The following is an 18,296-nucleotide window of genomic DNA, read 5'->3' as shown; positions in this document are numbered from 1 at the left end:
TGGGCCACTAGACTCACAACATGAGGTAGGGCCCCTTGGTTTTTGTTTTAGGGAATACCTCTTGCCTTTCTTATTAATGCAGCCATAGATATAGTTAAGATGTAATAAATCCTTTTTGATGTTTGATGTACTTATTGGCATTTCTCTCTTTGACTTCATTGCACAATTAAAGCTGTTCAATTCTAGGTCTTGATATTTAAAGAATCTTCATGTTCTTTCCTGAAGAAGCTATATGGCAAAACATGTAGACAATTTGAACGTGACTGCAGTAGACCATTGTCATTTAGATGATGCCCTGCATTCATCCTTGGTTATGAGTATACTGATTGTATTGTTTTTATTTATGTCATTTGTTTAATAAACATTTTATATATTTTCTTTTTACATACTGTTGTTTTGTGTATTTTTGCACCTTGAGAGTCCCATATTATTGTACATGAAGCAGTTAAAAAAATGAAAACAGTGCTTCTACATAAAACATTATGGCTGATGTATATTACGAAAATATGTCACTGTGTCCCCTCTACTACCCAATATTCCCATATGTACTCTTGGCCTAACTGGATAAACCACCAATTTTCAATTTCTTGAATGAGAATAGTGCAATGTGTTTCAAAGCACCTTCTTCATCAAGGTCAAGTGGTAGATTAGAGAAGATGATGGAATACATGATAATCCAGGTGATCGCATGCAAGTTTGGCACAAACTAAAGTTTGCCGGCCTGCATTCTTTGGTCCTTGTGGGCTACATCTTCATTGCCCAGCCATCTGGTGTGTCTGCATCACCGGGAACGTGACTTTTAACATTCCTGTGTCTGATAAGTGTTTTTAGTCACCTGCTTTCATTCAAGAAATTGAAAATGGATGGTTTATCCAATTAGGTCAAGAGAGCATATGGGAATATTAGGTAGTAGAGAGAAAACGGTGACATATTAGTAATATACTATATCGGCCATAATGTTTTATGTACGAGCACTGCTTTCTTTTTTTAAATTGTCCCATGTACAATACACTTGACATTGTGAGCTCCTTGAGGGTAGGGACTGATGTGACTGTGCAATGTACAGGGATAGGGACAATTGTAGATACTTACTCAGGTTGAACAGGATGGACTGGTGTCTTTGTTCAACCTTACTAACTGTGTAACTGTGTGTGAGTCTTTTAAATATATATTTTTTTTACTTTGTACATGCCTAAAAAGGCCTAAAATGTTGTTTATTTTAACAATGGAAGATGCCTTTAAGCTGAAAGTAGTGTTAAGTAAGTATACAATCGGCTAATGTCAACACAGTATGCGATTGCTTGAATGGGCAACACATAAAAAAAACAGACAAGGCAGGTTTCGTCTTATAATATTATCTTAGAGTAAATAGCCACATTGGCCGAATGCACATATACTGCACATATACTGCAGCAGGAAGGCCGCTCTGTGCCAGATCACATAACTAGTACGTGATCTGACACTTCTGGATCTGGGACGCGTGCACGCGATGCAAGCGTCCCATTCCTGCTGTGATTGGACATAGCAGGAGCCAACCAGCGGGTCTGACAGACGCAATGTCTGCCGGGACCCGCCGATCATTCAGGAGACAGGCAGAACGATGGTCTCCCTTTGTAAACAAGGCAGGTTGCGGTTCTGTGAGAGGGGAATGTACTGATCCTGTGTTTCTGCTAAGCAAGACCAGTCAAAGCACCTCCCCCACAGTTAGTAAGCACTCCCAGGGAACACATTTAACCCTTTGATAGCCCCTTATGTTTGTTAACCCCTTCCCTGCCAGTGTCATTAGTACAGCGACGGTGCATTTTTTTTTTAGCACTGATCATTGTATTAGTGTCACTGGTCCCCAAAAAAGTGTCAGTTAAGTGTCCGATTTGTCTGCCGCAATATCGCAGTCCCACTATAAGTTGCTGATTACTGCCATTACTAGTAAAATAAATAAATTAATAAATTAAATTAAATTAATTAATAAAAATATCCCATTATAACTTTTGTGCAAGCCAATAAATACACGCTTATTTTTTTTTACCAAAAATATGTAGCCAAATACATATTGGGCTAAATTGATGAAGAAATTTGTTATTTTTTTACACTGGGTATGTTTTATAGCAAAAGAAAAAAATATATTGTTTGTTTTTTTTCAAAATTTATAGTACTTTTTTTGTTTATGGGGCAAAAAATAAAAACTGCAGAGGTGATCAAATACCACTGGAAAGATAGCTCTATTTGTATAAAAAAAAAGACAAACATTTTATTTGTGTACAGCGTCACACGACCACGCAATTGACAGTTAAAGTAATGCAGTGCCGTACTGCAAAAACTGGCCTGGTCATGAAGGGGGTGGGGGGGTAAACCTTTCAGAGCTGAAGTAGTTAAACTGAATGGGTTGCTGTACAAGGTAAAGGTACACATATACTTAAAGTGGTTGTAAACCCTTACAAACCACTTTGACCTACAGGTAAGCCTAGATTAAGGCTTACTTGTAGGTCCAAGAAATATCTCCCAAACCTATACGGTTTAGGAGATATTTGCCCGAAGACGGGCACCGCTGTCTACGGCGCATGCGCTGTAGACAGTGGAGCGTAGGCGCACTGAGCGTGGCATCCTCAATGACGAAGATGCCGCGCAATGCCACGCATCTCGGGTCCTGTGTGCATGCGCGGGAGTGACGTCATTGCGGCTTTGCCGAATGACAGTGGCGGAGCTGCGAGACCCCACCGAGAAGATGGATGCGCCGAACTACAGGGGACAGCGGTGACTTCGCTGGCTCCTGTGTCAGGTAAGTGACACATAATGGACTACTATGCGATGCATAGTAGCCCATTATGCTTTGCCTTTGCAGGAAATGAAAGAGGAAGTAAACTCATCAGGGTTTACTTCCTCTTTAAAGTCTTGCTGGGCTGAGTAACTGATATTTTGTGTATTTCTATCAAGAAAGGCGCATAGGCTACTTGGTTAGCATTGTGGCTTGTAATATTGTGTCCTGAACACAGTTCCCTCTAGGATACATGCACTCTGAATTGATTGAACGGTTCTTGGGTTTGCATAGGTTTCCTCCATGTGTTCTGGTTCCTTGCAAGAAAATATTCTGGTAGGATATTTGGGCCCCCAATTAAACTGGCTCTAGGGCATGTATGCTTATCTGACTGTGATTGGGGCTTTAGATAATAAGCTTATTTTTTGGGAAATGTTTTCATGTTATTTATTATTGATACTTACAACTCCATGACCACTATATCTGGGCCCCAGATGAGTTGTCTGGGAATGGAAATTTGAGTTACATTGTCAAATTTTGTTGGATCCCAGGTGAGAAATTCATCAACCCATGACTAGAAAAAGCAAACAGAAAGATAAGAATGGAAAAAATAAAATAAAATTATGACATTGAATATGAAATAAATATAACTAGAAAACCAAGTATTTACCTCTTTAAACCAGAGGTAAGTTTTCAGCACTTGACTTTTTTCTTCCTATTAAAAAAGAAAATGTAATTTCCTAAAACATTTTTAAATGACAATTATATGTTTTGATACAAAGAAATCAAGAAAAATAGCTTTTGAATAAATGTGTGCATTTTCTATTAAAATGTTTATGACCTTGTAAAAGTCCTCCCGCGTTTCCTTCCTCTCTGGGAGTATGGGATCCATTCAACTCATTCATCACAGTACGTTTTATGTGCTGAGGCAGCCACAGGATAAGGCATAGTCATTGTTCCTTGAGACTTTCAGTGTACCGCTTGGGCTGTTGGTTTTGTGCTCCACTCCATTTGCCATATACAATGACATTTGATTTATACAGAGCCCTCCTGGCCATAAAGCTGCTTATATAATTAGATAAACATATTTTTTTTTCACTTGTTATGCATAAGGATGAGCCGAACACGCCCGATTCGGTTCGAACCAAAACATGCAACAGGCAAAAAATTTGTTTGAACGCGCAAACACCGTTAAAGTCTATAGAACACGAACATGAAAATCAAAAGTGCTCATTTTAAAGGCTTATATGCAAGTTATTGTTATAAAAAGTGTTAGCCCTTGTACACACGGTCGGAGATTCCGACGGAATGTGTCCGATCGGACCGTTTTGTCGGATATTTCCGACTGTGTGTGGTCTACATTGGACTGTTTCTGTCGGAGTATCCTACGGACCAAGTTTTCCAACTTGTTGGTAAAATTTTCCGACAAAATGCTCCGATCGGACATACTCCGATCATGTGTAGAGAATTCCGATCGGACAAAGTGCCACGCATGCTCAGATCAAATTCCTACATCAAAGCTATTGGCTACTAGCGTGAACGTAGTCCCGTCGTAACGAAATAACGCCATCATGTCGGATTTTCCGACAACTTTGTCCGACCGTGTGTATGCAACAGTTTCGGACAAAATCCGTCGGATTTGGTTGTCGGAATCTCCGACCGTGTGTACAAGGGCTAAGAGTCCTGCCCAGGGGACATGTATCAATGCAAATTTTAAAAACTGAAGTTTTTTGGGAGCAGTGATTTTAATAATGCTTAAAGTGAAACAATAAAAATGAACTATTCCTTTAAATATTAAGCCTGGGGGTGTCTATAGTGGCACAGTTTTCCCATGTTTAGAACCGTACCACAGCAAAATTTAATTTCTAAAGGAAAAAAGTCATTTAAAACTGATCGCGGCTGTAATGAATTGTCGGGTCTCTGCAATATAGATAAAACTCATTGAAAAAAATGGCATGGGTTCCCCCACGCCAGTCCATTACCAGGGTCTGGTATGAATATTAAGGGAACCCTCCAACCAAAAATGTAAAAAAAAATAGCTTGGGGGTCCCCCCAAAATCCATACCAGGCCCTTCAGGTCTGGTATGGAAATTAAGGGGAACACTGCACCAAATGTAAAAAAAAACAATGGCACGGGGTTCCCCTTAATTCCCCAAACACTTTTTATGACAATAAATTGCATATAAGCCTTTAAAATGAACACTTTTGATTTTTCAAGTTTGTGTCTCATAGACTTTAATGGTGTCCGTGTGTTTGTCAGAATTTTTTGCCTGTTCGCATGTTCTGGTGTGAACTGAACCAGGGGAGTGTTCGGCTCATTCTTAATGAAGATTTAATAGCAAGCATTATATGCATTTTAGCAATTTTTTAATTCAGTACAGAACAGCCTGTCGTACATGGCACAGAGGTGAGGGGATGTAAGTGATCCTCCTAAAAGACAACAAACCGCAACAAAATGACAGTATTCTGTAATGATCTGCTTTTTTCCCCACAATACATTCATTTTTTTTGCATATATTACTGAATAAGCATTATTAAAATCACTGCTTCCGTTCCGCGGCTTTCAAATGTGCTGCGAACACCGCATAATGTTCATTGTTCGCCGAACGTCTGAACAACCAAAGTTCGGCCTGAACTTATGCTTCGGCTGAACCTTTTGCCCATCCCTAGTTATGCATAACGCAATTGGTGAACGCTATATATATATATATATATATACCATATTTATCAGCGTATAACACGCACCCCAAGTTTAGGAGGGAATTTAAAAGAAAAAAACTTTTAGGGGGGAAGTTTAAGGAAAAAAACTTACATTTAAATGCCCATCAATGCAGCCTTATCAGTGTCATTTTCAGCCTTGCATTGCAGCCTTTTCAGTCATTTGCAGCCTTCCATTGCAGCCTTGTCAATCATTTGCTGCCTTGCATTGCAGCCTTGTCAATCATTTGCAGCCTTGCATTGCAGCCTTGTCAGTCATTTGCATCCTTCCATTTAGCCTTATCAGTCATTTGCAGTCTTTTCAGTGTGTTTGCCATTTAAAAATGGGCCGCCGAGATACAGAACAGATGTCCTGTGTATCTCGGCGGCGCTCGGTAGTTCTCGGTGGCTTTTGGGTATTTTTGGCTGCACTCGGTCGTTCGCGGCTATTTTCGGCCACACTCGGCGGACGAAAATAGTCGAGAACGGCCGAAAATAGCCGAAAATACCCGGAAGCCGCGGAGAACGCCAGAAAGGATTAGAAATAGCTGGGGATCGGCGTGTAACGCACCCCCGATTTCCCCCTGATTTTAGGGGGAAAAAAGTGCATATTATATGCCGATAAATACTGTACATATATATATATATATATATATATATATATATATATATATATGTATGTATATGAATATATTTCTTTATCGTACATCATGGGACACAGAGCAGCCATAGTAATTACTGTGGGGGTTATAGGCCACCTTCAGGTAATGGACACTGGTGCAATCAAAGACAGGAAGTCCCTCCCTATATAACCCCTCCCATACAGGAAGTAACTCAGTTTTTTCACCAGTGTCCTAGGTGTTGGTCACGGTTAAAGATGTGCTAAGAAAGCACCGCTGGAAGAATCCTTACAGGATCACGGGGCAATGCCATACTATCGGATCCATTCGGAGTGCTATTAAAAAAGTCAAAGTGAATGGTACCCAAGCCTCGAGAAAGAAGACCGAGGGTTTTGCCTCTTTTGAGGGCTGGACCCTGGGTTCCGACACCTTGGTTACATTTATTATAACTGGAAAGTTGTCTGCAGGGTGTTATACAGGTCCAAAGGAGAGGAACACCATATAAAAGGGACCCAGTGCTTGAAGGTCTACCATGACATGCTTACCGTGATGGGTGAAGATTGGGTCTGTCTGTGTCCCAGCAGTATCCTGCGGTGGGGAATGGTAAGTGAGAAGATCCTAAAGTGAGAAAATCCTAAAGACACTCTTATGGTCTACTCTATTGAGTAGACTGTGCTTACCTGTTGTTTCCACTAGAGGGGTGAATGAACATGTGAAGTTTACATTACCATGCTTCCTCCTGCTCAGTGTCAGAGTCTCTGCTCACAAAGTTGCTCTGCAGCCACCAAAGAGTTTGATCGTGGGACCGCACTTAGCATGTGCACGTGGGAAATCTGCTCCTTTTGTAGGACAGGAGGGGAAGGCGATCCTAGGACATCGGGGGCGTGGCTTAAATGACCGGGTGCAGATCTCTCACTCTCCTACAGATTTGCTTTTCCAGCAAACGATTGGCTGGTAGAGGTCACAAAACACATGTGGGGCACGTAAACACAGGCATTTTTAAATCCATATCTACTCAGTATCAAACTGGGCAATTATTAGTGGCATAATTAGTGGCATAATTATTAGTGGCATAATACTCTTTGGTGGACTAATGCTCAGTGGTGGATGCATGGTGTTAGTACTTCTGCTTTTTGCTTAGGACTATGTCTTCCCAGGATACAAGCCTAAGGCCGCGTACACACGGGCGGACTGTCTGCCCAACTTAGTCCGCCGAAACACATTTGAGCGGACAGTCCGCTCGTGTGTGGGCTTCAGCGGACTTTTTCAGCGGACAGTCTGGCAGACTAAGTCTTTCGGAATTTCCGTAAGATTGTCCGTCCAAACTTGGTTTGAGCGGACAGTCCGCCCATGTGTGTGCCAGTCCGCTGTACTTTCGAAATGAGCGGACTTTTCCCGCCCCATTGTCACTATATAAGTGGCCGCGCAGCGCGGCTCTGGCATTCCGGCCGGAGAGATCGTCGAGGCAACATCTCCTGGAGAAGAAGAAGAAGAAGAAGAAGAAGAAGAAGAAGAACGGAAGGCGGCGGCGACGGCGGCGACAGAAGACCGGGCCACCGCCTGTAAAAGAGCTAGAAGAAGGCGCGGTGGCCCGGCAGAAGAACCGAAGAGGGGGACAAGACCCCCGAAGTCGGGAGAAGAGGCCGGCGGCGGGGAGGAAGAAAGCCGGACTCCTCCGCTAGCAAAAGAGCTACAAGAAGATAGCGGAGGAGTCCGGCGAGAAGACCCCCGAAGACGGAAGACACCCGGAGCTGTGCAATAAAATATTTTAACCCTGTGTTGTGTTTTTTTTTGTACTTTTTTTTCACAGGTGAATGGGTAGGGGTACATTGTACCCCATACTCATTCACATAGGGTGGGGGGCCGGTATCCGGGGGCCCCCTTATTAAAGGGGGCTCCCGGATTCCGATAAGCCCCCCGCCCGCAGACCCCGACAACCAACGGCCAGGGTTGTCGGGAAGAGGCCCTTGTCCTCATCAACATGGGGACAAGGTGCTTTAGGGGGGGGGCGCGAGGCCCCCCCTTCCCCAAGGCACCCCCCATGTTGAGGGCACGCGGCCTGGTACGGCTCAGGAGGGGGGGGCGCTCGCTCGCCCCCCTTTCCTGGCCGGCCGGGTAGCGTGCTCGGACAAGGGTCTGTTGTGGACTTGGGGGGGCACCCCTACGCCGATTTTTTTCGGCGTTGGGGTTCCCCTTTAAGTCCATTCCAGGTGGCGGGACCAGCGACGTCTCCCTCGCGGGCCCCGCCTACCTGGAGACGCGCTCGAAATGAGCGGACTTTCCTCCGCGTGTGTGGGCGAGTCCGTTCATTTCAAAAGTAGAGCGGATTGTATGGCGGACTTAGTCCGCCGTATTAGTCCGCTCAAAAAGTGCCGTATGTGGGCAAGTCCGTTCATTCAAAAGTTTGAACGGACTGTCTGTCGGATTGTCTGACGAACTTAGTTGGGCAGACAATCCGCCCGTGTGTACGCGGCCTAAGGCCACTAGGCTTGTGTAATTCGCTTCGTAACGAATCGAAATTCGGCCGAATTTTGCATCTTCTAAAAAATAACAAATTACAACGAATACGAAAGAAATATAACAAATGAATTTGAATGAATTCGACATGATTCGAAATTATTTCAACCGCATTCGAAATTATTTCAACATGATTCGACATTATTTCAACTGCATTCGAAATGATTTCAACATGATTCGACATTATTTCAACCGCATTCGAAAATATTTTGTGACCCGAATTTAGGGCCATGTATCTCGGGGTCACTTGGTGCTAGACACTTCAAATTTGGATATGTTGTAGTGCTAGTATTATTGTGTTTGCATACCAAATTTGGGGGTTCTAGCTATAAGTGACCCCGAGATATGTGGCCCCAAAATCGGATCGCAAAATGTTATTAGTTATTAGAGCAGAGAATGACATTTTGCGACCCGATTTTGGGGCCACATATCTCGGGGTCCCTTATAGCTAGAAACCCCAACTTTGGTATGCAAACACAATAGTACTAGCACTACAACATATCCTAGCACCAAGTGACCCCGAGATACATGGCCCTAAAGTCGGGTCACAAAATATTTTCGAATGTGGTTGAAATAATGTCGAATCATGTTGAAATTATTTCGAATCCGGTAGAAATATTTTCGAATTTGGTTGAAATATTTTCGAATGTGGCCGATTTTTCGAATTCAGTAGAAAACTAAACTAAATCCGAAAAGGAATTTAAGGAAGTTAGCGATTGTAACTAAACAAAATGAATGAATTAACGAATTAAAACGAAACGAAACTAAACAAATTTTTTCCTTTTGCACATGTCTAAAGGCCACATCTTTCTGAAAACGACCGATCTTGTCTGATCTCAAAGGCTAAGTGGGGTCGGGCCTGGTTAGTACGTGGATGAGAGACCACATGGGAATACCAGGTGCTATTGGAGGGAAGTCAACAGGGAGAAGTGCAAACAGTGCCATCTTCCCCTGAGAAACCTGAGGCAACAAGCCAGGCTGAGCCATTTAGTCCTTCACCTACAACTACTTCCAACATTTCAGCCTCTGCATACGTCATTAAGGATGGTTTGGCTCCAGCATTAGCTGGATTAAAAGAGAAAGTAGCTGAAATGATTGCATGTGTGCAGATATGCTTGCATCTTCCTCCCAGGATGGAAGTAAACGCAGCAGGTCCTCCTCTCCTGCCCCTGTCCTTCCAGCATTGGAATAAGAGTGGACAGGAGATGTTGAATTACCTTTAAGGGATCGGGGACAAGGACATACGGATGTCCCTTCCTCTGAGGATTCAATCTCAGAAGAGACTTTTTGTTAGCCAAAAACCTCCACAGGATCCTCATGCAGGTGCTTGCTTGCAGACTAGCTAAAACGCACATCTGCTAGTACGCACAGTTGCTGAAGCACATAGTTTCTAAAACTCACAGCTGCTGAAATGCACAATTGCTGGAGTACATAGTTGCTGGAACACACGGTTGCTAAAGATAACGTTTTTTACCAGTTCACATGTTTGCAATGGGTGTACAAGATGCATATTGGCATGGTTGTGTAAAAACAACAAACAGAACATGTTTATTGTTGATCACATAAAGATGCGTGATCACATAAAGTGACAAGATCACTTAAGGATACATGGTCACATAAAGATGCATGTTTATGTGCGTATGGATATACATGGTCTCACAAAATGCTTGAACACATAAAAATGCTTAGTCGCATAAAGATTCTTGCTCACATAAAGATGCTGATCACATGAAGTTGCATAATCGCCTAAAAAATTCATGCTTGCATGCAGAGGCATGTTAATACAGGTGTACTTAAAGATACATGATTCCATAGATATGTGTTGCGTAAGGTTGCCTAATGTCCTGTACACACGGTCACACTTTCTGACGACAAAATCCATCAGATTTTTTCCTGACGGATTTTGGCCCAAACTTGTCTAGCATACATACGGTCACACAAAGTTGTTGGAAAATCCGATCGTTCTGAGCGCGGTGATGTAGAACACATACGACAGGACTATAAATGGGCCAGTAGCCAATAGCATTAGTCTAGTAATTTATTCTGAGCATGCATGGCACTGCGTACGTCGGAATTGTCTACACACGATCAGAATTTAAACGATCAAATTTTGTTGATAATTTTAGATCCAGCTCTCAAACTTTGTGTGTCTGAAATTCAGACGGAAAAAGTCAGAGGGAGCCCACACACGATTGGGTTTTCCGACAGCACGATCTGATCGCACATTATCCGTCAGAAAGTCCGACCGTGTGTACGGGGGTAACACGTTTCATGAACACATGCTAGCTTGCAAGATGCTTGTTCCATAGGCCCTCGTGCTACATGATACGTGTGTACAGCGCACACTTTTCTTATTTGGCCTAAAAACATTTTTGTGTGAATTCATGCTTCCATGAATACAAGCTTCCATAGAGGCATATTGCCTTAAACACATGCTGCATACATTAAACTGTATACACATGTACCTGTTTTTTTTTCTGGAACTATTTACCTATGTTTGCATAGGACTACAAGAAGTGCCTGGGGGGAGAAGCCTACAAGACAGAGTCTCAAAACCTCCTTATGAAAGGGCACCCCAGCTCGATCGAGGTAGGGGAAAAACTTCTGTGGTTTTCAAGGGCTTGGCAAGAAGAGATCCTAGATGGGTCATCTCTGTGGTAAACCGAAGCTACAAACTAAAGTTTCAGAAATTTTCTCTGGTCCAAATGTCCCAAAAGGCCCAGTGAAAAGAAGGTCTTTATTTTTGGCACTAGACCGATTGATGTCACAAGGGCCCAGGGGACAACCTAAGAAGAGCAGGGTATGTGGTCTTATTTAAAATCTCTTCAAGGTAGCAAAACCGAATGGAGATGTCAGACCCATTGTAGATCGCAAAAATCTGTTCCTAAACATCCACTCTCTTCGTATTGCATCAATCCGGTCAGTCGTATCCACCCTGCAGGGAGGAGAATTTCTAGCGTGAATAGGCATCATAGATGCATATCTGCATGTGCCATTTTTCCCTGCTCCCCAGAAGTTCTGCAATTTGCATTGGAACAGCACCTCTGCCAGTTGTGGCCTTGTTCTTTGGGTTAGCCACCACACCCTGGGTGTTTTGGAAGTTCTGGGCTCACTTCTAGAAAGACTAAGGGCCCAGGGTATAGAAGTAATGGCATACCTAGGCGAACGCTGCTGATAGATCAGTTTGTAGCCCGGCTAGACCAGACCTTGTCCAGCATGGTATAGTATCTGGAACACCTGGGTTGGGTTCTCGACCTAAAAATAATAAAAAGTCTTCTTACGTCTAGTAAGGAGGCTAGAGTATGTGGGGCACAGCCTGAAAAAAAAGAGGGTCTCTTGGCCTCAGACAAAAGTCAGCGCTATAAGAGAGCTGGTCCATGTGGTTAAGGCAAGGAAAAGTCCTTCCACTTGCTTTTGCATGGAATTGCTAGGGAAGATGGTGGCCTCTTTCGAAGCAGTTTCCTATGCTCAGCAAGACTGTTGCAAACAGTATTCTGTCTACTTGGAACAAGAAGATCCAAGCCTTGCATTATCCAAGGTATCTGGCCCCAAAGGTACACCAGAGTCTCAGTTGGTGGTTGGTAACCAAAAAATTTGCAGAAGAGAAGATCCTTCATACCAGTTACCTGGGAGGTGGTGACAACGGAGGCCAGCCTCTTGGACTGAGGAGCAGTCCTGAAAGAGACCAATGCCCAGGGCAAGATCCGAGAAAACCTTGTTCATAAACATTCTAGAGATTAGGGTGGTACGTCTGGCTCTAATGGCCTGAACGTTCAGCTTGCAGGATTGTCCTGTCAGAATACAATCCGACAATGCCACAGCAGTGGCTTACATCAATCACCTAGGGGGTGCTAGAAGTCACATAGCCAAAGGGAGGAGAATCCTGGTCTGGCTAGGGCAAAGAAGCATGTACCTTGCTTATCTGCAGTCTTCATTCCGGGAAGTGGAGAATTGGCAGACAATTTTCTTGAGCTGCCAAGAATTGTTCCCGGGAGAATGAATGGTCTCTACATCCCGACATTTTTTATTTTTTTTGGCCATATGCCAGAAATGGGGTATCTTGGACATAGATCTCTTAGCGTCCAGTTTAACACAAAGTTGGACAACTTTGTGTTAAAGACAATGGATCCACTCGCATGCGGAAGATGCAATAGTATCCCCGCAGGTTCAGTTTTTCACTGATTTATGCATTCCCTCCAGTGCTGCTTCTACCACGGCTTTTATGCAGAGTCAAAAGGAATGGAAGCTGGTAGTCCTAGTAGCATGATCCAGCATGATCCAGGCGATCTTAGTATGCAGAGATCGTAAGGGTGGCAGTAGGGGATCCATGGACTCTTCCTTCTTGTCCAGACCTACTTTTGCAGGGCCCGGTATTTCATCCTGCCTTGCAAACACTGAATTTAGCAGTTTTGCTATTAAGCTTACACTCTAAATGAATAAGGGGCTTTCAGGGTCAGTGCTAACTACCTTGATTAATGCAAGAAAGCCAGCCTCAACGAGCATTTGCTATAGGGTCTGGAGGGCCTATGTTCCTGGTGGAAACCAAGCATGGCTTCCTCGGAAGTATGTTATAGAGTTTTTGCCTTCCTACAATTAGGAATGTGAAGCTAGCCTGGAGTTCTATCTAGGGTCGGATCTCGGCCTTGTCAGTATTTTTTTCCAATTTTTTTCCAAAGGCCGCTTACTTTGCACTCTTTGATCTGGGCCTGTATACAAGGAGTAATGCATATAAATCCTCCAGTTAGGTCACCCTTGTGCCCAAGGGATTTGAATCTAGTTTTGGCGGCATTACAAAGACTACCCTTTGAGCCGATGCGCCTTATTCCTTTGTTCCTTCTGACAGGGAAATTGGTGTTCTTGGTTGCGGTGAGTTTGGCAGTTTTCTCTTGTAAAGGGCTATTCTTAATTATTCATAACAATAAGGTGGTATTGAGTCCTCACCCAACCTTTTTTTTCTTTTGTTTGCCTAAGGTATCTAATTTCATGTAAATCAAGATATTTCCCTACCTTCCTTTTTTTCCAGAACCTTGTTCTGTGGAAGGAAAGTTAGTACATTCCCTCCATGTAGTGAGAGCAGTTAAGGTATCTGAAGGGTTCAGATACAGAAAACTGACACTCCGTTGTGCTGCCAGAAAGCACTAGGAAATGGCAGGCAGCACTGGAAATTAACTACAGAATTTCAAAATGGATTTGTTAGGTTGTTATTCATGCTTATGGTTGAAAAGAAGGTTTCCGCTTTTTCAATTTAGAGCACATTCTACCAGGGCAGTAAGTGCTTCATGAGTAGTGCATCATCAAGCCTCTATGACTCAGATTTGCAATGCTGCAACTTGGCCGTAAGTGCATACATTCACTAGATGCTATCAGGTGGATGTAAGATGGCAAAAGGATACCGCCTTTGGGCGCTGTGTACTGCAGGCTGCAGTATAGATCCTCACGTCTGATGGTGGCCTGCTTTTATTTGTGTCTCTCTCCCCTCAGATGGCATTGCTCTTTCTTCCCAGAAGAGTTGAAGCTGTTATAGCTGCAAAGGGTGGGCCAACTCCATATTGAACCCTACAGACTGAGACTGGGATGCCATTAAATTGTATGTGCGTGTAAAGGCAGGTGTCTCAAGATTTTTGGTAATATAATGTATATATAAAAATGTTTGTTCTTATGTACACTGGGGGGTTGATTTACTAAAGGCAAATCCACTTTGCACTACAAGTGCACTTGGAAGTGCAGTCACTTTACATCTGAGGGGAAGAGCTGAAAAGAGGGGAAGCTCTGCTGATTTTATCATCCAATCATGTGCAAGCAAAAATGCTGTTTTTTACTTTCCTTTCATTTCCCCTTCAGATCTACAGTGACTGCACCTCCAAGTGCACTTGCAGTGCAAAGTGGATTTACCTTTAGTAAATAACCCCCATTGGTACATGTGATATTTTTATTAAACTTGTGTCCTTTTTACTATATGCTTCACAATAAAAATTGGCCGCAATGCTTCACTTCCCGATTCCCTGACAGAGGATGGCGGCGGGGGCAGCAGAGAGACGAGCGATCACTCGTCATCTGCCGCCGACATTGCTGGACCCTGGGACAGGTAAGTGTGAATTTATTAAAAAGTCAGCAGCTGTAATATTTGTAGCTGCTGGCTTTTAATATTTTTTTTAAAGGTGCAGAACCGCTTTAAGAGGCGGCTTGCGGGCGCCCGGTGGAAGCTTTGTGAGAGTGATCGCGGGTCCCGCGGACTCGATGTCTGCGGAGATAGATACCCATGATTGTCCCGCAGAGAGGAAGAACGGGGAGATGCTGATGTAAACAAGCATTTGCCCGGTCTGCCTAATGACACTGTCACTGATCACAGCTCCCACAGTGATCAGTGTCGTGTCACACACAACCCCCCCCCCCCCCACAGTTAGAATCACTCCCTGGGATACACTTAACCCCTACAGTGCCACCTAGTGGTTAACCCCTTCACTGCCAGTCACATTTACACAGTAATCAATGCATTTTGCACTGATCGCTGTATAAATGTAAATGGTCTCAAAATCACGCCAAAAGTGTCCGATGTGTCCGCCATAATGTCACACTGCCATTACTAGTAAAAAAAATAAATGTATGGCTTAGGACAGTCTGTAAAGGAAGACTTAGTAGCAATCTAGCAAAGCGTAGTATGGCATTTAAAGTTTCAAATGTTATTTTGGTTAAAAAAAAAGAAAATGAATGTGATTTTAGAAGTAAGGAGCCAATTATTCAACGTCAAATAATTAATACAAAATGTTTACTTGCATGTGGTAATGAATATCTGTAAACATTCATACTTCTTAATATGGAAAATAAAAAAAAATGGATGTCACCTCCTGGTTCATATAGTCATGCCATAACTCCATAAACTGAATAAACAGATTTGTTGTTTCTTATACAAATCACTAAATGCTTTAAATGTATTAGTGCTTTTATTCTCCCTTGTTTCATATTATATCATTTAAATAATGACTTACATTTGGTCAATCTCTTCCTGTGGCTAATGTCTGTGTTGTTTGCATGAGGTTTCCTGTAAATTTAAATATTATATCTAGAGAATTTATAAGGACATGTATTTAGCTATTCATTTGTTTAATTCCAATTCAGTGGTCAGTGGTTTTACCAAAGAGGACATTCTACACAAACAACGAGCAAGCACACTAAAGTGTAGAACTTTACAGGGAAAAGCCATGGACTGCCAAGTCAGACAAATTTGGTGCATTAAAAAACAAAAACAAAAAAGAAACAAAAAACACAAAACAAAACAGAGGACGAAATGGAACAAACAACGAAGGGAAACTTACTATTCCCAAAATGGCAAATATAACAATCTCAATATGCACTATTGTAGTGTTTCTCCAGTTATGAACTGGCCTTGTCCACTTCTTATATCCTTCCATCAAGTGTTCTGAAAGTCTTATAAGGTTCGGCTTTGTTAGGTCTGAGCCATTGTTTTGTTGGGCTGAAAAGTAAGAAGAATAAAATGAGTAAGAACTTATTTTCCTGAATAAAATATAATGGTGTAGTCATGTTAAAGAGTTCCTGTCACTACGGAGTACTTTGTGATTAAAAATCAGGATGACAAAGTACATTTAATCCAATGTAGTTTCATGTTATTAATATATAATAGTTAATATTGATAAAAAAAAAAATACCTTTTCATGACCATTCAGCCTTTTTGTTTATTGGCAAATTTGACACCCCCAAGAGGCGTTTTGCTGCTCTCTACCATCTCCCACATCTACTATATCTTGTGTTGTCTTTGTGATTGTACCTACACTGCCTCAGAGTGTTTAGCACAGCAAGCACTCTATGGAGTGGATTTACTAAGGGCCAAATAGACTGTGCACTTTGCAAAGTACAGTTGCACTCTGCAAGCACAGTGGCACAGTGGTGTAGTGGTTCGCACTCTCACCTAGCAGTAAAAAGGGTCGCTGGTTCAAATCCCAACCACACCACAACACTACCTGCCTGGAGTTTGCATGTTCTCCCTGTGCCTGCGTGGGTTTCCTCTGGGTACTCCAGTTTCCTCCCACACTCCAAAGACATGCAGGTAGGTTAATTGTCTTCTGTCCAAAATTGGCCCTAGTATATGAATGGGGACCTTGGATTGTGGGCTCCTTGAGGGTAGGGACCGATGTGAGTGTGCAATGTACAGGGATAGGGATGGTTGTAGACACTCGCTCTGGATGGACTGGTGTCTTTATTCAACCTTACTAACTATGAAGTGCAGTTGCTCCAGAGCTTAGTAAATGAGGTAAAGCTTCACTTTGCACAAAGTACCCAATCATGTGCAAGGAAAATACAAAAATTACATTTTTGCCTGGCCATGATTGGATGATGGAAGTCAGCAGAGCTTCTGCACATTGACTAATCTTCGGAGCAACTGCACTTGCATAGTGCGGAGTGTATTTGTCTTTAGTAAGACCCCTTTCACACTGGGTCATTTTGTAGGCGCTATTGCGCTAAAAATAGTGTCTGCAAACCGACCTGAAACGACCGCTGCTGTCTATCCAATATGAAAGCCCCGAGGGCTTTCACACTGGAGCGGTGCGCTAGCAGGATGGTAAAAAAAAGTCCTTCTAGCAGCATCTTTGGAGCGGTGAAGGAGTGGTATATACACCGCTCCTTCACCGCTCCTGCCCATTGAAATCAATACCGGCGGCAAAGTACCTCTGCAGAGGAGCTTTGCGGTGGTTTTTAACCCTTTCTCAGCTGCTAGCGAGGGGTAAAACCGCCTCGCTAGGGGCCGAATAGTGCTGCAAATCCAACAGTAAAGCGCCGATATTTTTCTTTACCGCTGACACACCTCCCATCTAGGGCTGAAACAACTAATCGATTAATCGACAAGTAATTGATTATGAAATTAATCGATTACCATTTTCATAATTAATTGTCTTCTGTCCAAAATTGGCCCTAGTATATGAATGGGGACCTTGGATTGTGGGCTCCTTGAGGGTAGGGACCGATGTGAGTGTGCAATGTACAGGGATAGGGATGGTTGTAGACACTCGCTCTGGATGGACTGGTGTCTTTATTCAACCTTACTAACTATGAAGTGCAGTTGCTCCAGAGCTTAGTAAATGAGGTAAAGCTTCACTTTGCACAAAGTACCCAATCATGTGCAAGGAAAATACAAAAATTACATTTTTGCCTGGCCATGATTGGATGATGGAAGTCAGCAGAGCTTCTGCACATTGACTAATCTTCGGAGCAACTGCACTTGCATAGTGCGGAGTGTATTTGTCTTTAGTAAGACCCCTTTCACACTGGGTCATTTTGTAGGCGCTATTGCGCTAAAAATAGTGTCTGCAAACCGACCTGAAACGACCGCTGCTGTCTATCCAATGTGAAAGCCCCGAGGGCTTTCACACTGGAGCGGTGCGCTAACAGGATGGTAAAAAAAAGTCCTTCTAGCAGCATCTTTGGAGCGGTGAAGGAGTGGTATATACACCGCTCCTTCACCGCTCCTGCCCATTGAAATCAATACCGGCGGCAAAGTACCTCTGCAGAGGAGCTTTGCGGTGGTTTTTAACCCTTTCTCAGCTGCTAGCGAGGGGTAAAACCGCCTCGCTAGGGGCCGAATAGCGCTGCAAATCCAACAGTAAAGCGCCGATATTTTTCTTTACCGCTGACACACCTCCCATCTAGGGCTGAAACAACTAATCGATTAATCGACAAGTAATTGATTATGAAATTAA

At 43.0% G+C, this 18,296-nt stretch overlaps 1 protein-coding gene across 1 annotated transcript in view; it reads right to left on the bottom strand.

Moving 5' to 3' along the window:
* The window catches only part of LOC143933011 (5-hydroxytryptamine receptor 3A-like), a 65,888-nt gene extending 49,893 nt beyond the window's left edge, over positions 1-15,995 (bottom strand). The window contains exons 1-3 of the mRNA XM_077455927.1: positions 15,900-15,995; positions 3,423-3,467; positions 3,217-3,326 (exon numbers count right to left, since the gene is read on the bottom strand). Of these exons, the coding sequence (XP_077312053.1) occupies positions 3,217-3,326; positions 3,423-3,467; positions 15,900-15,995 (251 nt within the window). The remainder of the gene's footprint in view (positions 1-3,216; positions 3,327-3,422; positions 3,468-15,899) is intronic.
* Positions 15,996-18,296: the final 2,301 nt, after the last annotated feature.

The sequence above is a fragment of the Lithobates pipiens genome, unplaced genomic scaffold, assembly GCF_037356315.1.
Source record: "Lithobates pipiens isolate NorthernLeopardFrog02 unplaced genomic scaffold, aLitPip1_a1.2 Scaffold_27, whole genome shotgun sequence".
NCBI classification, from domain to species: domain Eukaryota; kingdom Metazoa; phylum Chordata; class Amphibia; order Anura; family Ranidae; genus Lithobates; species Lithobates pipiens.
The sequence above is the reverse complement of the archived record's forward strand: the minus strand, read 5'-3'. Positions and strand labels throughout refer to the sequence as shown.